This window comes from Meriones unguiculatus, chromosome 18 (genome assembly GCF_030254825.1).
Source record: "Meriones unguiculatus strain TT.TT164.6M chromosome 18, Bangor_MerUng_6.1, whole genome shotgun sequence".
Classification (NCBI taxonomy): Eukaryota; Metazoa; Chordata; class Mammalia; order Rodentia; family Muridae; genus Meriones; species Meriones unguiculatus.
Genome location: NC_083365.1, coordinates 54,490,372 through 54,512,245, shown reverse-complemented (window position 1 = coordinate 54,512,245; position 21,874 = coordinate 54,490,372). Strand labels below are relative to the sequence as shown.

Genomic DNA, 21,874 nt, shown 5'->3' with positions numbered 1-21,874 from the left:
TTCTTTCCGGGATGGGCAAGGAGCGAGCAAGAACGTAGCCGAGGGAATTAAAACAAGAAAGGGGAGAGTTGGCCAAATGCTAAGAGAACAGATCTCTTGAGATCTTTGGATCACAGGAACAAGCAGGGAGCAGCCCAGTGCTGAATAAATAGTTGTGGGGAATTAGATGCTAACACCCAGTTCCAGCTCTTTGGCCACTGTGATTATTCTGTGAGATTTTTTTGAGGAATGGGCAAAGTGTTAATGACTGTTTTTCTATTTGTGCAGGTATATTTCACTTTATAACTGAAGAATCAGGGGCTAGAGAATTAAGCATTTTGTTTACGATTTCTTCAACCTCCGGCGGTAGGGATAGTTTGCAAAGTTAAGACTCTGCCCTCAAACCCACATTTCTTCCAGTGTGGCTAGATATTGTGGTATTTTACAAGGTGCACCTACCATATCCCTATCTTTATGATCTTGCTCCACTTATTCCGCTGAAGCCTGAAATGCTGCTTGCAGAGGTGAACTCCTTTTCGTTTATGAGTTTGATCTTGGCTCAGGACAAGGGGGCCGGAGAAGCTATCTAGCCACTTTCATTCACTTAGCCAACAGCCCTCATTGACTGCTTATGGGTAATTCATGGGAATACCAAGGAGTGAGCGAGGCTGGCCCTTCTCTTTCAAATTCTAGCAGTCAGCATAGAGAATGCTGAAGTAAAAGGTTATGAACTAGCACAGGAACAACAAGGAGCATAGGCCATCGCTCTGGAAAAGCAGCCGGCTCCCTTTCAGGTGCTTCCCTGAAAACAGGGTAGGAAAAGAACAGATCCCGAGGATTAAGGAGAGGCAGGAGACCTGGAACTGTGAAATCAGGCACCCCTAAAACGTTTCAGAGCAAAGCTGTGTCCTCTATTAAGACACTTCCGCGGCTGTTATTCTATTAAACTGCCTCTCCTCCTCATTTTGATATTTCATGTTTTGCCTGCAACGCTGTGTATGTTATCAGAACGAGCGACGGCACTCTGCACGGGGAAGATGGAGGTCAGAGTTAGAAGTTTGTAGTATTTTCTTTTTAACACCATCTATTCTATTCTTATTTCCTCCCATTCACTTTCTGGTGCTGGCTTGGCAGGTAGTGTTCCTTGCCTTTATTTTCTTAAACAGGCATGTGCTTAGCTCAGGGCAGGATCCACCGACGACCCTTCCTGCCCGTGCTTGTCGCAGGCCAGCAGAAACTGTGCAGACAGCAGCAGCAAGTTCGGCCTGAATCATGTCTCCTAATCTTGCGCAGGCTGCCAAGAGTCATGAGTAAGAGCTCAGCGGAGGGGCCGCGTGGGCTGGGCGGGGCCAGGATGGGAGGCCTAGGTGTGGCCACAGGTGAGCCCCACGGAGCACAGCTTTCACTGCCACTCGGTGCTGGCCTTTTTGACACATTGCAGCGCCTTTTCCGGGATACCTGCAACTCAAGGTAAGCAGAGCGGGGTGGCAGGGCTGGTGAATTCCTTCTTCAGGACAAGTCACGAAATAGTTACATGGCTGACTCCGAATGCTGAAGAAAGTATTCGGGTTTTGTCAAGGGTAGCCGGCTTCAGTGTGATGGGCCTAAGTCCCAGCTCTCAAGGCCTTTGTTCGCCCAAAGTGGCTCTAGGAGAACCGTCATCACGTAGCCACCTACACGGGACAAGGGGCCTGAGTGACAGTGGTGTGAGTTGCAGAGTGATTCCGGGAAGACTGAGATTTCCTGCCCCAGGATAGAATGCAGGATGACCCTGAGGTGCAGGCCTTTGAAAGGATGTGGTACTTAAGGCCTGGGGAAGGTTGAGAAGATGGGAGCTGGGGCTTACCTTCCTAGGGGGCACTGTGGGGCTGAAATTGATGCTGGTTTTAAACATTAGATCAGTGTTCATTGTCAGACGCCCGCTTTCTAGCAGAAATCACTCCTCTTTGCTCCTATTAGATTCAGCAACCTTGAAAAAAATCATGTACAACCTAAATTTTTTTTATAAAATCATTTTTATTAATTACAGTTTATTCACTTTGTATCCCCTCTGTACAACCTAAATTCTTGAACAGTTGAGATATGCTGGCTTAGTGTCTCTTCCTGATGGGCTGTAATAATAATAATAATAATAATAATAATAATAATAATAATAATAATGAACCAGGAATAACAACAACAGCAACAACAACAATAATAGTTTTATGGCCTCTTTCAAACATTTGATACTGGAAACTCCATTTAGCACACTAGGTTGTTTCATTTACCCAAGTTGGATCTCAGAACTGGGGGACCATGACCAGTTTTTGCTCAGCTGCTCAGGCTGGAGAAAGGCTCAGCAGCAAAGCGGTGTCTGAAGCCACACAGCTTGCAGTGGCTTAAATGGAAGGAGGCTTTCAGGCTGACAATGAGGCCTGATTTCATGGCAAACGTTCTCAGAACATTTGCTTTCACCGCCTCCTCATCCCGAGAGGACCTTTAACAAAATCGCATCACAAGCATCCGTGACCTCCAAGTAAGTGCAAGCGTGGAGTTCCTGGATGGGCGGGAGGAGGAAGCCTAGCAGAAAGGGGCTGTGGAAAGTGAGTCAGCACCTTTGTACTTGTGCTTCCCACCGCTGCTCTCGGGTGCCACTTCAGTCGCTCGGGGCTCGGGGCTCCCTTGGGAGTGTGCAGTCTCAGCAGTTTGGGCTCTCCAGGTGTGGCCTGGTCAGGCATCGCCTGGCAGCCACTCGGCGGGTCAGCAGCTAAGCTCAGGCTTCAAGGAGCCAGGTGCAGCCATGGCGGCTGAGACTGTATGAGGCAAGGCAGTCACTACCACGGTTGGGACAGACAGAGACTAGCTCCTTTGCTGATGCCTTCGTGGTATTTTCCTGACAGCAAGACACTTTCCAGATGCATTGCCCAAATCACTTTAATTATCCTCTACGCATTGTATCACACCAAAGGCACTAGAAAGTCTGACATTTAAAAAAAAATCTGGTACCAAATTTTCTCCTCCTAGTGAACCCTAGAGGCCGTGTTCTTCAGCTTTGGGTTGTATTATTGCCCAAGGACCACTCACATCAAAGCACCAAGGGAGATGGGCTTGGTGACACAAACCTGTGATTCCAGCCTCTTGGGAGGCTGAGGCAGGAGAATGGCCACTTTATAAAGGCCTTCTTGGGTGAGGTAAAGAGTTTAAGGCCAGCCTGGGCAACATAGGAGGACCTTGCTTTAAAATAAAAGGTTAAAAAACAAAACAAAACAAAACAGACTGGGGTCATAGCTCTGTGTTAGAGCAATGGCCTAGTATGCATAAGGCCCTAGATTCAGTCTTCAATTCAATAGTGAATGAATGAATAAATGAATGAATGAGTAAATAAACACCTGAGAGAGGTTTTAAATCAAGTCTCCAGTCTGTACAATGAGGCAAGCTAGACTACAGTAGCATATCCATAGAACTCTAATGCTGAAAATTAAACTTTTTGTTTCTTAAGGCACCATCTCATTATGTAGACCCACAAGCTGGTCTAGCACATACTATTCAGGGCAGGCTGGCCTTGAACTCCTGGCAGTCGTGGCAATCCTTCTGCCTCAGCCTTCTTGGTTTTTGTATTATGGCATGCGCTATCAGGCCTGGCAAAATTTAGTTTTTATGGAATGAAGAAAAACCATGCACATAGTCTCCGCCCCTCTGCCTCTGCCTCTGTGTGTGTGTGTGTGTGTGTGTGAGTTCACATGTCTGCGTATGAGATGAGTGTGGCAGATAGTCTGCTGATAGGATACACCTGGATCATTTAACCGAGACCATGCCGGACAACAGTCGTAAACCAGGACTGACTCAGGCGAAGTGGGGTATATAATCACCCTGCCCAGTGGGACCTTTATCTCTTCAGACTGACCACAGGCTTGGGCACTTTATATACTGGGGGGAATGTTTATATAAAGAACATTCTAAGCTATCAGTCCGGAGAAGTGAGCTTTCCTCAGTCATCCTACTGCATGTGTTTTATTTTTAACTGGAATAGAATTACATCATTTTCTCCTCCCTTTCCTGCTTTCAGCTCCTCCCAGTTACCCTTACCCCTCCTCAAGTCCCTCTCACAACCTACACTGTTAAGTTGATAGCTTCTATTTCTTTGACTGTATTTGTTACACACACACACACACACACACACACACACACACACACACCCTCACATATATATGCCTGTCTGTCTGTATATGGTGCGTGTGCATTTGTATTTAAATAGAACCTGCTGGGTCGGTTGTGTGTCTGTGTGTGTGTGTGTGTCCTTTAAAAGCTGACCACTTGATGTTGGGTGGAATAAAGGGGCTCATCCCTGGGAAGGACTAATTCTCCTTCTCCTAACAGTCAATAGCCATTTATAGTTTGTCGTCTAGCTGTTGAACCTCTCAAAAGTTTCCCCCTTCCATGTTAGTGCTCCATTGATAGTGCCGTGGTTCTGCTTATGCAGCCATTTCCAGGAAAGACTGCTTCATGACAGGCTTCCTGGTATTCTGAATCTTACAGTCTTTCCATCCCTTTCCCAAAACTGTTCCCTGAGTCACAGATACAGGAGCTGAGATGCAGATGTTTCTTGGGTCTAGGTTTTTCATGACCTGCTGGTCTGTGCGTAGTGTCCAGTTGTGCATAAGCCTTTCTTATCCTTTTTGTGTGACTCCCTTAGATGGCAGTGCTCAGGTGTCCCTGAGGTTCCCTCTAGGGGTGAGGTGTTGCTGAGTCCCTGTGGTAACTAGCTGTGAGGATTCCTCCACTGTCCATAAGGAGAGGCTTTTTCGATGAGGATCCAGCTGGGGAGGGGAGACGGAAGTTAATAAGAGGGACAAGGGACAAATAACAACAAAGTTATTTGATAAGCTCTCAAGGAATTATATTATTTTACATTAACTTAAAATTATATACAATACATATAACTGTGTATATATACATATATACACACATTTATCTATCTACCATCTATCTATCTACCTATCTATCTATCTATCTATCTATCTATCTATGAATCATTTATTTATCTTAAAAGAAGCTAAGCCACTTAGGCTGACAGTGTTCCTCACAGGAACCACAGACGAAGAAAAAGTCCAGTACTAGTAGCCCAAGCAACTGTCAGAACAACATAGAGAGCTGGTTTAGCTCCCTGCTGCCTGTGAGGGTTGGGGATGGATCCTGTTGTCGAAGGCATTACACAGCTAGGATACATGACTTGGAAACTCGAGCTGGCTCTGATCTGAGAGCCTCCTGTCTGCAGTCTAGCCTCCATGCTTCCAGAAACACTATGTAAGCTGCCAAGGGAGGGAAGCTGTTAGAAAGTCCTATCCAGCTGCAGCCCCTGTGAAGGACCACAATTACCAGCATGGAAAGGTGTGCAGAAGCTGCAGTAACTGGCATTCCGTGTCAGGGATAAGCAGCAACTGTGGAACCGGACCTAAGGTCCCTGAGCAGGAGAGAAAGCAGGCCTGGTTCTGGAAACCTAGCCAGCTTCCCAGAGCGAGTGGAGTCATGGACCTTAGAAAAGTACCTGCTCTCACTATGTCGCTAGACTAGCCTAATTCCTTCCTACATTTGAAACTGCATCCTTACACCCACAGATATGTGTGGGCCCACTCATTTGTTTCTGTTCTCTCTGCAACCCACCTTTTGTCTGACTAAGTCCTTCTTATCCTTTTAGTGGTGACTCACTTAGATGGCAGTGCTCAGGTGTCCCTGAGATTTCCTCTAGGGGTGAGGTGTTGCTGAATCCCCATGGTAACAAGTACACTCTGCTATCACGTTTATGCCACTGGCTGAGAACAAGCAGCTGAGGCAGAAGCTTGGATATGTGTATTTGGGATTCCTTTTTTTAATCAATTGTCTCTAGTTATTTATTTTTATTTTATGTGTATGAGTGTTTTCCCTTCATGTATGTATGTCTGTGTACCACATGCACGCAGTGCCTGTAGGGGTCATTAGATTCTCTGGAACTGGAGATACAGATGTTTGTGAGCCACCCTGTGCGTGCTGGGAGTCAAACCTGGTTCCTCTGCAAGAGCAGTCAGGGCTTTCAACCTATTAGCCATCTCCCCAGGGCCTGCCTAGAGATTACCAAAGGCGACTTCTGCCTTGCTTGACTTAGGTGTTCACACCTTATGAAACATTGAGAGCTTGAAACATCAGAGGCAGAAAGCAGAGCTGGAGTTCCTTTAAGTGGCAAAATCTTAGGGGAAAATGTTCAGCATCATTAAAACCAACCAACTGAATAAACAGCAGCAAAACCCAAACCAAAACAACATCCCTCCTACACACAGAGGATATCTTGGTATCTCTGAAGGGGATCATTTAGGTAGGATTTGAGGAACTTGAGAAACTTCAGAAAAAAACAAATGCCAGCAAAACCCCAGTTATGAAGAAAGGTGAAGTCTGTGTGGTGGGAAGGGCCTGGGCTGGGAGTCGGAAGAAATGAATTCTAGGTTTGGCCCTGCTACCTCCCTCCCTGCGTGGGTGGCCTGGGAGAATCAGTACATCTTCCTCCCATTCAGTCATTTGCAAAATGAAGAGGTGGGGCCAGACTAGATCCTGCTGCAAGATTACGTTCCACTTTGAAGGTTTATGATTATACAATACCTCAGCAAGGAATTGAAGGGACAGGTCTCTTGACTTTTAGTTTTCGTTTTTCTTAATAATTAAAAGAAATAATTAAAGTATAATCACATCGTTTCTCCTCTCCCTTTCCTCCATCCAACCCCTCTATATTTCTCCTGCTATCTCTCAAATTCAGTTTCTTTTTGATCATTTTCATGTATATTTATAAATACATCCTGCTGAGTCTACTCAGTGTGGCTTGCATGATTATGATTTCAGAGCTGACCAGGTTGACATTGTATAACCAATTAGTGGGGCCATGCCCTAGCCAAATTATTATTTGACCTTCTTGTTAAGATGAAAGTTACTTTAAAACTCCTAAGTGGTTTTCAAAGGTGCAGTTTTTTCTGTGTTAGACTAAGATAGAATATCTTTAAAAATAATTCTTGGATTTTCATAAAAATGAAAGAAGACAATCCTATAAAAAGATGATAAAAATGGAACTGATTTTTAGTATTTTGAGTGCGAGCTCTTTGACATGTAAAGTTATAGCATGGGGCTTGCTCATCTCTGATGTACCATTTAAAAGTTTTAAGATAGAATTTGCTTGTGCAAATGGCTTGTGTAGGAACTGCACACTTTTTTTTTTTTTTCTGGGCGTTACTGCCAGCATGTCTGAGATTTGCCTAAATTCTTGTCTTACAACATAGGGAGGTGTCAGATGGCTGACTCCAAGTCCTCTGTCAAGCTACCTCAGACAACACCAGCTTTACGGTGCTTTCAGGTTACTCGGAACAAATCACACACCCACCGACGTGGTTTTCCATGTGGTATTTTGTCCATTTCTTAATCTCTGGCTGCTTGCCACTTGTCTAGTTGTGTGACAAAACACGTGAGGCAAACAACAGCAGGGACAGAGGGCACTGGTCACTTTAAGTCCATAGTCAGGAAACAGTGGCTGATGGCTCTGCTCTGTATGCTTTCCCTTTCTTGTTCAGCTGGGACTCTGCCCCTAGAACAGCGCCAAGCCTCAGTTACGGTCGCTCTCTACCTCAATTAATCTAATCTAGAAACCACCCTAGGTGTGTTCAGAGATTCGCTTCCATGGTGATTCTAAATTATATATGTTCACAGTGAAAATTAAGTAACAATCACACCATTACAGCACTTTCCATGAATATATGGACTTCACGTGTGACACCTCTGGGCTGTGCCAGACAACAGTGCTGTAGAGGGGACTTCAGATACTAAGGGCTGCTACCGTTTTCTAGAGCCAAGGACGGTTTTCTGATAAAGGAGCCAGCTTTCAGGCGGACAGATGGATTTGGACTGCAAGTGCTGAGGCCACCATGCAGAAGAAGGTTCTCTGTGGAAGGCAAGCTCTGCTTGATAGCAACTGTGCCACTTGTCAAGTGGGCATCAATTTACAGTTTCCAACCCAAACCTGGATCCAAGCCTCACATTGCAATACAGCACTGATAAACTTTGTAATTAGCAGTCTTAAAAGTTGAATGAGTCGCTACGTACAGAGATTCAGCCTAAATGTCCCTCAGCATGCTGTAGTCGATGAAAGGCAGAGCGAACATTTTCTTAGACTTTGACGCTCTTCCCGGATGAAGTATTGAAAAGTTTGCAGGGATCTGAGTGTAGGTTTCTCTCTTTGGTGGGTAAACCGTTCATCACTTCCCGCTCGTTGACACTCATGTTGAGTTGTGGTTGTGGTGAACTCAGTATTGTCAGGGTTAAGTATGCTGCTAAAGGAAGCCTGACCTCTTGTTCTGAAAGTCTCACATATATTTCCATTTCTTAAACATGGAGCGAAAAGTCTCCATGGTGGTGGGCAGAGGGCTTAGAACTCTCCAGACATCCACAGCAGGAGCCCCTGCTGCTTTTTATGCCCTTAATACTAGTTGGGCTCTAGGCAAGGGCGACGATGTCATGTCTTATCCTGACCCTGCTCAATAGAAGGAGAAATATCTGGCTTCAAACAGAAGTATAAATGCCTGCCCTCTCCTCCCTGACCCTCTCTAAGTCCACTGATAGGGGAGGTCCTCCTCCCCTTCCATCTGACCCTAGTTTATCAGTTCTCATCAGTACTGGCTACAATGTCCTTCTCTGTGGCCTAGCAAGGCTGCTTCTCCCTCAGGTGGAGGTGATCAAAGAGCCAGCCCCTGAGTTCATGTCAGAGACAGTCCCTGTTCCCCTTTCTAGGGAATCCACTTAGATACCGAGCTGCCATGGGCTACATCTGTGCAGGAGTTCTAGGTTATATCCATGCATGGTGCTTGGCTGGAGAATCAGTCTCAGAAAAGACCCCTGTGCCCAGATATATTTGGTCCTTGTGGATCTCCTGTCCTCTCCAGGTCTTACTAATTCCTCCTTCTTTCATATGATTGCTTGCACTCTGCTATTAAGGCAAATTGTAATCCTGTCTGTGCACTTGACTCTTACATACTGTGGGTCCTGGCTAAAGAAGTATTGACCTTGAGTAATAAAATTGTCTCTGACCCTGGGGTGCACATCCTGCCCAAGATATGTAATGGTTTGCTTTCTCTATGTGAGTGCAGGTTATCTTTCCTCTTTGTATATCTGTTTCTGTATTTTCTTTCCTGTTCTTATAAGGACACTTGTCACATTGGATTAGTCCCCAACAACCTTCAGTATGAGCCTATTTTAACTACCATGGCAGAGACTCTATTTCCAAACAATGTTACAGTCATAGATATTAAGCATTAGGAATTCAGTCTATCTTTTTTTTTTGAGGACAAAATTATACACTTAATAAATATTAAAAAGAAGCACACACAGATGCTACAATTGCTTTTTTGATGTACAGATAGTGATTTTGTGTGATTAACCAAAATAGATATGAAATATACGATCTTAAAGTGAAGTGAGTTTTACTAATGCGTCAGTCGGTCAGGTCACTTACTGAGGAAGTGACACCACGGCTGGGCTCTTGATGCTGGCTGCGGTGGCTGAGCAGAATGTGATGATGCTCTGGAGAACAGCACACACAGAAGACACCAGATGTCTCAGGACATTTGAGAGGTTTCTTCATGGCTGCTTTTCTTTTGGAATTCACTCAAGGCTTCTAACAGAATTTGCTGAAAGATTGTTGCTTTATTGAAGTAGAGTTCTTACTGCTCTTGGCGGGATGGAGCTGGGAATACATTAGGTCTTGTGCTTGGTTCTAGGCCTACGATGGACGCTCTAAGGCTGGCAAATTCAGCTTTTGCTGTTGACTTCTTCAAACAACTAGCCGAAAAGGAGCCAGCAGGAAATGTTCTCTTTTCTCCAATATGCCTCTCCACTTCCCTCTCGCTTGCTCAAGTAGGTGCCAAAGGCAACACAGCAAATGAAATTTCACAGGTAAGCTGCCCATGCCTTGTTTTGATGTTGAATGGGGATAGTTATCAGAATTCATAGTCAGTGCCTAAGTAAAAGTAAAAGTATGGCCGGAACTATTCAGGACAGAGAGCTATCATTTTCACAGAGCACCTTTAATCTTTCCTAAGAAATGACATACATTTATTGGTAGCAGAACCTATATTTAGAACATGTACTAGATTGGGATGGAGATCATTGGGACCTGACAGGTGTTTCTTTCAGTCACCTGTGGCTGTCAGCACAGCACGCAACATCTCTCACCTGAGATAGTTGAAGATCAATCAAAATGACTTAGTAGTTTACTTAGTAAATGGGGAAAAGCGATCCCCTGCCCCCTGCCCTACATTCAGAGAACAAAGCACTGCTCCTCCAAACAAAATTTATTTAGAACACCAAACTTAATATTAAGATGCTAACCCAATTACCTTCTACCCTAGAGTATATGCAGTCTCAGAAGTAACAATTTTAAATGATCTGTCTTCAAACTAGGATAGATAAATAAAATAAACCACATGCACATATGTTTTGGAACCCTGGGGGCTTGATTAAAGTATGGACTAAAGTAAAGGACTAAAGGCATGGACTAAAGTAAAGTTTCCTATGCAAACACATACATATGTATATAGATGTTTCAGAGTTTCTTACTCTCAAGTTGGATGGCTTCATTGCTTGCTGTTTTGAGACCTTGTAAGCTATTAGATGGTAGGTGCACTTCTAATTTCTGTTTCTTTTCCCTTATGCAGATTGATGTAAAGTTTAAAGGGAAAAAAAAACTTTTCTTTTTACAAATCCATCAGTATTTAAAATTTGGTTCACCTTGACCAGTATCCTTAAAATTATGACTCTTAAACATCAACTTGGTCAGGATGGGAAATGGAGTGAGGTAAAAGTGACTGGTTCGGTCCTGGGAGAGGAGCTGCATTTTCCCACGTGAACTCCTCATCTCTCTGTGCTGTAAACCAGATTGCACTCTTCACTTCTCATCTCTTTTTCCAGAAGGACTGAGGCAGCAGAAGTAGGCATGGAGTCCATGCCTCAACTACAGGAAGCTATTTCACTGCATGTGACCTATTTGTCTTTGCCAGCTCACCTGGGCCTTTAGCAATATTAACTTTTCTTAATTATTGAGAACATAAATATATGTATACGGTGAAACTTGGTCACGTCCATCCCCATTCACTCCTCTAGCTCCCTTTAAATCCTCCTGCAACATGACTTTTTCCCAGCATCATGTTTGTTTTTTTTTTTTTTTTATAATTCATTTAATCCAATCAATGGTGACTATATTTTTATAGGTGTAAAGCCATCCACTAAGGCATGGGGAAGGTACCAGTGTTTTCTTGCAGTTCTGGTTGGAGAAGGCCCCTGTTGCAGCGGGCAGCAGTCAATGCTGAGATGCATAACTGGTCAACGTTCCGAGAATAAGAGGCTGAGTGCTCAGCCCTAAATTCGACATCTTTCTTGACCCCTCTTGCCCTCACAACACCCAGGCTCAGGAAATGTGCAAGAGGAGGCAGAGGAATGTAAGAGATGGAGGATGGGAGGAGTTCTGTGAGTTGCAAACCTCTGGACTTTTCATGGTCAGGATATTCATGAACTCACAGTAGCTTTGCTTACCTGCATAAGACTGAGTGCGATGGACCCAGCCCAAATCCTGGCACATCAGGGACATGCTTTCTACACCTCATTCTTTACTGAGGACCTACAGATGAAATTTTTTCAAATCATGGAGTTTGGGGATACAATTCAGGTCCTCATGCTTGCAGGGCAAGTGCTTTAACTCTCTAATTCCCCAAACATTTTTTTTTAAATAATGGATTTTTTTTTTCTCTTAACAGGTCCTTCATTTTGAGAATGTCAAAGATGTACCCTTTGGATTCCAAACAGTCACTTCTGATGTTAACAAGCTCAGTTCCTTTTACTCTTTGAAACTAATCAAGCGACTCTACGTGGACAAATCTCTGAACCCTTCTACAGTAAGTTGTTTATGACAGCAGGATGGGACTTCTCCCCAGGAGGGGCATTTCACACTGCTGGACCCACACCTTGTTCCAGTGCACTTCCTCTCTGCAGTGTCAGCTATAATATGAGGCTACTGCAGCTGTTGAATGTTGGGGGATGAAACGGTAGTCACATCTGGCTCAGAATACAGAGAAGTGTGTACCCCTTGCCCATCAAGTGTTAACATGACCCTTCCCCAGTTCTTCGGAGAGAAGGGATAATGGAAGGTCCAACGGTCTGATAAATGGATCTCCATAAGGGCTCAAGACAACTTTCAACAAGCCCCCTCCTTATTCAGTGAAACACATGGCCTGATGACGTCTTAAACTTCCCAGTTCATTTTTTAAAAATGGCCCAGGTATATTTTAGAATCAGTAAGAAAATAACCACTACAAACGATCAGTTTCCATTAGATGTGAATCGATGTTGTATTCCCAGGATGGACATTTGGACAAATGCTGTAGTCATTTAAGCCAAGTTATTTCTTGAAGCAGGCATATGCAAAACATTTTGATCCACTCTTGTGAGACTACAGAGTTTAGTCCTGGCTGTCCTGGACTCTCTTTGTAGACCAGGCTGGTCTCAGACTCATAGAGATCTGATTGCCTCTGCCTCCTGAGTGCTGGGATTAAAGGTTGGACTTGGTGGCTCATGCTCCGCTCCCCTCCCCGTCCTCTTTTTTGAATACTAGTTTTTAAATCTCTATTTAAACACATAACCAAAATTCTTCATTATAGGATGCTTCCTTCTCTGGTAATGTAGGGCTGACTCAGATTCTGTTTCTGTGGTCAGAATTTCAAGCTTCTAGATTGCCAAGCCATGCATGACAATGTTCTACATTCAGTATTTGTTTTTGTGTAAGATCTTTGGGAACTAAGTTATTAGATATTGTCGAGAATTAACTCTTGTGGCTTGAAGACACATAGGCACAACTAATTTTGTTCCAGTTGTCACTTGGGAAATTAAAGAAAATTGAGATGTGAGTTTAAGCTGGTCCTGGAAACATTTCAAAATCTCCCTGAGTGATACTTAAAGACTTTTGTCTTTGGCAGTGTCAGTGGAGGCTCTTTACCTTACAGTCTTTCTGATGTTTTTAGGTAGTGCTGGCCACCTCAGTCAGTCCAAAGTTGAGTTTCAATTAACTGGAGCTAAGTTAATTGGCTAAGACTGTTGCTACTGTGAAGGAATTCAGAGACAGAGTGACATGGCATTCAAGTCCTGTTAGATTGGTTGGACTTGCATCCCACAGTTAGAATTATTCCTACCAAACTAGGAGCTTAGGCCTTTCTTTTCTTTTCCTTTTTCATTTATCTTTTCCTCCTTTCCCCTTACCTCCTTTCCCTTCCCTCTCCCACCCCTCCCTTCCTTTCTTTTCCCTTTTATTTCCTCTTCTCTCCTTTTCCTTCCCTTCCTTTCCCCTTCCCATTCTTCTCTTTCCCCTTTCCCTTTTTCCTCTCTCCCCTCCCCTCCCCTCCTTCCTTTCCTCCTCTTGCCCTTTTCCTTCCTTTCTCCTCTTCTTTTTCTGTCTTTTCTTGTTTCTCCTACTATGTAATACTAACAAATGTACTAGTTAATAGTACAAACAAATATGCTCTGAGGATCATCACCTGAATCTAAACCACTCAAATATTTGTTGAAAGCCTAAATCTGTGGCCTCAGATCCCCTGCATCAAGATCAGAGGGGGTAGGATTTGCGTATAAACATGAATTAGAATTAGACACAGACATGATACTGTTTTTGTTACAGCCCTATGTTTCACACTTGAATGCAGAAATGAAACTCTGAGAAATCTTGCTAAGATGACCAGTCTAAGGATGTCAAGAGGCCTAAGAGTTCATTCCAACAATATCTTAGATAATGGTTGATTCCTGATCTTTGGATCACATTTTGACTGCCAGAATTCTAAAGAATATTCATTTATTTCAGCGAGGATAAAGGTTTCCTTTTCATTGTTTATTTATAATATATGTTGCATTCAGTTTTTTGTTTTTGCTGCTGTGATAAAATACCATCCAGAAACAACTTAATGAAATAAAGATTTATTTGGGATCCAAGTTTCACAGGGTTTACCCCATGGCTGCTTTTTAGCATTTGCTTGGGCAGAAACAGCAGTAGGAGTATGTAGCAGAAGATAGCTGTTCACAGCACCAAGGACCAGGAAGTACAGAGTGACAGGAAATGGCCGGAGATAATATTATCCTCAGGGATCCCAGTGACATATTTCCTCCAGTTAGGCTCTGTTTCCCAAATTTTATAGAAAGTCTCAAAATAGTGTCATAAGCTTAGAATTAAGTGTTCAAACCCTAAGTGGCTGAGGCATGTTTTAGATTAAACCCTCAACTATATACTTACATTAAGTATATACTAATATAAGTAAATATTTTTTAAATAACTGGGATTCATAGTATAATTATATATATTTAATATAATATTTCTTTTGTTTTTGATGAAGCTGATATCCAGTTGATAATTTAATAATTGATATGCTTTATAAGTGAAGAACCAAAACGTCTAATACAAAGAAAATACTTATTTCTACATGAGGCTTCATGTAGTCTGACCAATTTCGAAAATGTATGTATAGTAATAGATATTTAATGAATCTGTTTCTTAGCTTGGTGTAATTCTGCATTGGCTCTGTGTGCATTTCCAAAGAGCATTGTGACTTTGTGAACTGGATGTTTTGCAGGAATTTATCAGTTCTACAAAAAGACCATACGCAAATGAATTGGAAACTGTTGACTTCAAAGATAAACTGGAAGAAACGAAAGGTCAAATTAACAGCTCCATTAAGGAGCTCACAGATGGTAAGCACCCTTTATTGCTTGCTATATACGGCCAAGTCAAGAGGCTCTCCCTGCTTAAGAATCCTTGCTCCAACCTTAAAAATACTGAACATCTGGAAGCTTCCTTAGATATTTTTAGTACCTAGCTAAATTCTTTGCTCATCAAGCCTTGTCAACAACTTGAGTTTCTGGGCAGTCCTGTATCAGCTCATTGCTTGGCAAATGGTGCATTGTTGTCAGTGCGCTTTTCCCTGCCCACTGACAAGTTACCACACGCCCTGGTAGAGGCCCAGCTGTTCTTTTTATACTGTGGGTTTTGGCAAATAATGAAGCCAGGCTTTTAAGTCTGGAAATGGAAAGATGATCTACTTCTAACCAATAATCTACTTCTAACTAAAAAACTTTTACAACTTTATCAAAAATGAAAAGGGACAAAGAGTTTTAGGCAAATGTAAATCTAGAACAAAGCCAAACCTAGCAATCATAGTGGAAGTTTGTCCTCAGCCCCACAACTATTCAGGCTGCTGCTGAGTCGCAGAGTCCATCCTTGCTTCCCACGGTGCCCTCTCGGTGCTCGCTGCCCTTCCTTCACCTCCCCCCGTTAAAAGTCCCCATGAGATGTCTTCCTTGCCAGGAAAAAAATTGGAACTAAGATGGTTTGGAGCAATCAGTGACTAGATCTCCTTTCCTACAGATGTGTTTATGATGTTTGTAGATGGGGAGCCTGTTGGGAAATAGAAAGCAGTTATGAAGGGATTGGCAGTCACTGCTGGCTATGGGGGGATACACTGCTGGGCTGAACGAGCATGCAGCCGCAGGATATTTAGATGAATAACTGCTAATGTGGTTTCCTATAATCATTCGCAGGCCACTTTGAGAACATTTTATCAGAGAACAATATAAGTGACCAGACGAAAATCCTTGTGGTCAACGCCGCCTACTTTGTTGGAAAGTGGATGAAGAAATTTCCTGAGTCAGAAACAAAAGAATGTCCGTTCAGAGTCAACAAGGTATGTGCAGCATAAAGTAGGAAGCAGATTCCAAGTCATGTCAGTAGAACACAACAGAGGAATGCATCTCTGTGGGGAAAATAAAGATGTACAGAAATCAGAGGATAAAGGAAAAAAAAAAAAAAGAAATCAGACAAAGCAAAGTGGAGTCCTCTGGATTATTGGGAAGGGCTGACCACTTAGGAATTGGTTCCTGACTCAGTAACTTCACTTTGTTCTCATTTTTCTTACTTACCTGACAATATAATACATTTATCCCTATCCCACCTCTCTTCTTTCTTTCTCTCTCTTCTTTCTCTCTTCTTCTTTCTTTCTTTCTTTCTTTCTTTCTTTCTTTCTTTCTTTCTTTCTTTCTTTCTTTCTTTCTTTCTTTCTTTCTTTCTTTCTTTCTTTCTTGAAGATGCTACTTTGTTGGAGTCACCCACTACTTCTGGTTTTTATAATCTTTCTGCCTCTTCTTCTGGATAGACCTCTGACCTTGAAGGGAGAGGTTAGGTAGAGACACTTAGGGTGGAGTGCTCTGAAGGCTCTCACTCTCTACAGATTGTCCAACTGTGGGTTTCTTTCTTAATTACCATCTACTTCAAGATGAGAATTCTCCGATGATGGCTGAGTAATGCCCTGATGTGTGAGTATAGCAATATGTCATTAGGAGTAATTTTATTGCTATGTTCTTTAGCAGAATAATAGTAGTAGGCTTTCCCCTGCATCCATTTTGTGCTCATACTCCACTCACCCCAAAGGTAATTTTTCTTAAGACAAATTTGCTTTCCTAATTCCTCTATTAATGCATGGACTTTAGAAGGGCAGGGACCTTGTCTTTTTCATCTCAGTGTCTTACAGATAAGTGCTCTGCATTTTTTTTTGTGAGTAATCAATTTTCAAAGGTTAGTTTAAGAAATGTTTTAAGACAGTACTGTGTAGACTCTAACTTGTACTATATACCCAAATGACTTTGACCCTCTCATTCTCCCGTTCCTACCTCGCTAATGCTGAGATTATAGGCATGCACACCACACTTGCTTTATGTATTGCTGGGGATTCAAGCCAGAGCTTTGCATGCGAGGCACGTATTCCACAAAATGAGCCACAGCCTCATCCCAAAAGTCAGTGTCAGATAAAACACAGAAGTCTGCGACTGTACAGTTTCTTGGGGAGGGAAAAATGCTGTTATTGCTCCTAATAGATTCGAAATCTCACAGGGTTCTGGATTGGGGGCAGATGATCCTCCTACTTTCTTTCCCTGAGTCTCTTGACTGCAGTGGACTAACTGGCTGGTCAGGGCAGGACTGGCTGCACACAAGACGTGTGTCTGTGACAACTGCCACACACATTAGACACTTCAGACACTGCATAGTGCACACACAGAATTTTACATGGCTCTGGACATTCTTAGTGTTGTCTTTCATTAAGGGCTGGGGCAGCATGTATTTTACAGCCTCTGCGTTTTCCAGGGGTCGGGATCATCCCACTACTAGACATGTCAAGATGAGAAAGCTAAGTTGATTGATGGTTTGATTGATGGTTGATGTTCCTCTCCGGGAAGGGCTGGCAACATGTGGCTGATGGTGTCTCTTATGAAATCCCCAGGATCACTTTATGGAATGTCAGTTGGTGGAACTTGGACTCTGATCATATTAAGATTTGTAGTTTCTGTATTTGCAAAAGTGCTAAAGCATGTTTCTGAAAGGAAAGGCAGAAATGTGCTATTCCTTTATTCTAGCTATTAAATCATAAAGCCAGGTAACATCAGAGCCTGACAGCCTAGACCCTGAACAGAATTATTGGGGTTTGATGTCATGGTATTTCAGTGTCTACCTAATAAGCCATTAAACCTGAATCTGAGCTGCATGGGAAAACACTTCTAAATACAGGATGTATTATTTTTTTGCTGTGTCATTTGAACTACATTTGCCAGTCATTCCGTGTTTTGAGTGATAGTGCTGACAGTTTCAGATGTCCGTCAGTGTCTCCCTTAGAGGCTGGACTATGGTGATGAAGTTATAGTAGGAGCTTAACGTAATGCCTATTCTGAAAAATTATGTTCAGATCTACAAGTTTTGCACCTTTTGTCAAACAGTGTGAGACCAGAAGTGGTTTTGAATTTTTAGATTTTTTTTTCAGATTTTGTAATATTTCTATTCATTTGATGGGGGTTGAACCCAAATCTAACTGAGAAATTTGCTTATGTTTCATATAGATCTTAGAAAGATAGTTTGAAAATAATTTTATACATTTTTCTCTCCCCCTCCCTTTCATGCTCTTTCCCTCATAAGAGCGTCCCAGGATGCAGACAGTGTGGATTCTCCTGCATGTGCCATACATAATTCTCCAAAGCCACAAGAGAAGTTTGTGTATTCCTTTCTTCATGATCATTTCTATCTTTATTTATGTATCTGTCTTTTTATCACCTAAATCCATATCTATGTTTGTATATATGTATTTGTATATGTGTGTGTACTTATGTATTATTTTATACATTGAAAATTAACCCTTTCAAAAATTTCCTTTTTAACAGACAGATACCAAACCAGTACAGATGATGAATCTCGAGGCTACATTCTGTTTGGGCAACATTGATGACATCAACTCTAAGATCATAGAGCTTCCTTTCCAGAACAAGCACCTCAGCATGCTCATCGTGCTCCCCAAGGATGTGGAGGATGAGTCCACGGGCCTGGAGAAGGTCAGGAGGCAGCTGGGCACTTACACAAGAGAACCCCAATATAGGAAAGGCAGTGTGAGGATAGGGCCCTGTAGGGTTCAGAAGAACTCACCAAAGCCCTGCCTCAACACCTCAGCTCAGTCATCTTCAAAGGTTTTGAGGTCCATTCTGTGTCTTTTATTCTTTAAAGTGAAAAACAGCCAATATTTACTTGTCATTTACAATGGACCAAGATGTCTATTAAATTCTTCAAATAGCTTTCTTATTTAGTTTTTATAACTTCCTTATGGATTAGAAATTACTACCATGCTCTTGTTTACCAGGGAGGAAGGGAGCCAGAGTGTGAGCAATCCATGGCTACATGATCAATCTATGATCTGAAGACCAAAATATTGATCCCACTGGAAAATGGGTTCTTGATCTATGCTCAAGTGGGGAACGGACATTCCATCAGTTGAAGAACTAGTTAACTATGATGATTACTTTGATCCTAGTGATATGCACCAAGCAAAAGTGAGAATATTGATTGAAAAGTAATTGTTGTAGTTTAATAAAAGAATAACTTGTTCCTTCCCCATTTTAAAAAATGTATTTGCAGCGGTTTGTGATTACCTTGCCCTTCAGCTTTCATTTGCACCAGTGCAATAACAGATGTACAGTACGGTTCTGTGTTAGCAGCAGCAGTTAGTGACTGTCATTCTTGGTGGCATTTGTGGGAAGGTCAAGGAGCAATTTAATTCCATTTGCTCCATGAAGAGTTTTATGACTAAGTTATTTTATGCTTAGTTGCACATCTATCTTTTAAACCAGTTGAAGTAGTTGCACTTATCATTTGTGACCTTAAAGAGTGAATCATAGCTAGTTTAAGTTCCCATTATAAAAAAAAGAGAAAGAATAGCTTTTAATTAACTTTGACGGTATGCCTAGATCATGCACAATATGAACTCCTTTGTAGAGAAATTATAGCAAACAGGAAGGAGATCTATAGGAAAGTTTCTAATTTTACATTCACTTCACTCTTGCATATGTGACATCACAAGCTACATGTGTTTCTGAAAAACTACTTTATGACTTGAGAGATAAAAACCATGTTCTCATAAATGTTACTGAGAAGAAAGCCTTCTTACAGGGTGGGAAAGTGAAACCTGGGTGGCTGGAGAGCTTATATGAGGATGTTGTCTCAGTGCCCGTGTATCTTCAGATTAAGACTGATTTAGGTTCTTTAGAACTGGACCTAAATGAACACTTTCTAATTTTTAATCAAGGTAGTTTGTTTGTTTGTTTGTTTGTTTTTAACAATCAGAAGAGAAGTAAGTAAACTTAAGTGCTTTTCCTTTCATCGTTCAGATTGAAAAGCAACTCAGTCCTGACACGCTGTTGCAGTGGACCAATCCCAGCACCATGGCCAACGCCAAAGTCAAGCTCTCGCTCCCCAAGTTCAAGGTGGAAAAGACCATTGATCCCAAGGCTAGTCTCGAAAGCCTCGGGCTAAAAAATCTCTTCGATGAAAACACATCTGATTTCTCTGGAATGTCAGAGACCAAGGGAGTGTCCCTATCAAATGTGATTCACAGAGTGTGCCTAGAAATAACTGAAGATGGTGGAGAGTCCATCGAGGTGCCAGGATCCCGAATCTTACAGCACAAGGATGAATTCAATGCCGACCACCCATTTATTTATCTCATTAGACACAACAAAACACGAAACATCATTTTCTTTGGCAAATTCTGTTCTCCTTAAGTGGCAGGGCCTTGCCAAGTCTCAGGTAACTTGTCTGTAGTTGCATATCTCTGTCAACTTTTTATCCAGACAATCACTTTCTAAACAATAAATTGTTAATTTTGCTGAATCAGGAAGCCGTTGATACTTGTCATCTGTAGCCTTCACACTAACAGACACTTCTTTTCCAATCCCTCTTTGTTTTCTTTTGTCAAAACAAATAGCACATACTTGCAATGAAAGGGAGCCACATTAGAAAATATGTGTTCTTTATTTGTCAAAGCATCTAGAGCTATGGACAAAAATGCAGTCTTCAAGAGAGGAATTCCTGAAAAGTTGATGTGGAGGACATTATTCTCAGGACTTTGCCTTCACTGAGATAAAGAATGTCATAGACACTTTTACTCTTTTAAAGCTTTAATGCACTCTAGAGTATAAGGCCCACAAAATTACCCTTTTCCAGTGAAATTTGTGTACATGGCACAATGCTGTAAGTCCACATGTCTTCATGTTAAACCCTGAGAAGCAGTTTATTTTTTTTTTTATTTTTTTTTATTTTCAAGATCTTAAGGGGAGACGTTAGAAAGATGACACGTTGTAAATACTATATATTAAAAACTCCACATATAGGTTCTGGAATATGACCCTATAAGTCAAAACCTTAGTATTTCTTCCATAAATATAGATTATTCACACAAAATGGGTACATAAAGATAGTTCACAAGTAATCAAATTTTTCTGAAAAATGAGAAATTTGTCAGTTTATGGAAACAATTTGCAGAACATTCTCACTCTTGGAGTGTTGAATAAAGAATTTTGGGCCTATTTTAACTGAAGACCAGGACCCTAGGGGAAAGCTCAGCTTTTACAGAAATTGGTTTTCATATTTTTCCTGGCAGTTCTACCTGGTCATTTGGGTGATGCTGTTGCTGGCAGGGCTTCTAACCAGATCACAAGGTTCCTAACACCTCCAACACCAACAACTTAACATCTATAGGGATTCTCGTGATGATAAGAGTTTTGTGGTCGTTGAAGGACCTTTTCTCGTTGTCTAATGTAACAGTGGGAAAGGGAAGGATCCCAAACCTTCAGAAAACACAAACAAAACTATTTCAGCACCTACAATGCTTCAGCATATGGTTTTTTTTCCGTATAAAAATCTAGCTTTTTCAGGTAGCAGTTTGTAATTTACACAAATAACTTATAAAATGGTTCTGATAAGTTAGCTATGTTGCAACAACCCAATTTTTAAATTCACTACCAAAAAGGAAGTATTTGTGGAAGCTTTTCTTATATGTCTCCCCTTATCAAATTTCTTGCCATTTATTGTAAATAAGGTTCTTTTTCTTCCAAAGGTTCAATGGTGACCTTTTTCTGTGCTATTGACAATAAAATATTATTAAATTATATGCCTTGTTCTTTCTCTATTGGTTTAGAATTACAATCTTGAAATAGAATCAAGACATCTATTTATTATAAACATTTATATATGTAAATCCCCGTGCAGAGGTGGTTAACGTGAACTAAAAAGAATACAAATGAGTCATGTCCTTGTTATTCTTCTTTCTTGCCATTGCTTATTTGATCTGTTTATTCCAACAAAGAGAAGACCAGGATGGTGTCAGAATCATTCAAGCACTCACAAGTTGAAACCACAGCCACCTAAGAGGACATATATCTCCTCTAGAAAGCCTTTTCCCTTTGGGTCCTTCCTCAAAATGTAACTGTCCTAAGATCCGTAAGCTTGAGATGCTTTCTT

General features: G+C 41.8%; 1 protein-coding gene across 1 annotated transcript; it reads left to right on the top strand.

The window, feature by feature from the left end:
* The first annotated feature begins 1,339 nt into the window (after positions 1 to 1,339).
* On the top strand, positions 1,340 to 21,496 carry Serpinb5 (serpin family B member 5). Its single transcript, XM_021652402.2, has 7 exons — positions 1,340 to 1,449; positions 9,741 to 9,915; positions 11,772 to 11,909; positions 14,625 to 14,742; positions 15,589 to 15,731; positions 18,250 to 18,417; positions 19,744 to 21,496. The coding sequence occupies exons 2-7, from the start codon at positions 9,748 to 9,750 to the stop codon at positions 20,134 to 20,136; spliced, it is 1,128 nt and encodes a 375-aa protein (XP_021508077.1). The 5' UTR covers positions 1,340 to 1,449; positions 9,741 to 9,747; the 3' UTR covers positions 20,137 to 21,496.
* The last annotated feature ends 378 nt before the right edge of the window (positions 21,497 to 21,874 follow it).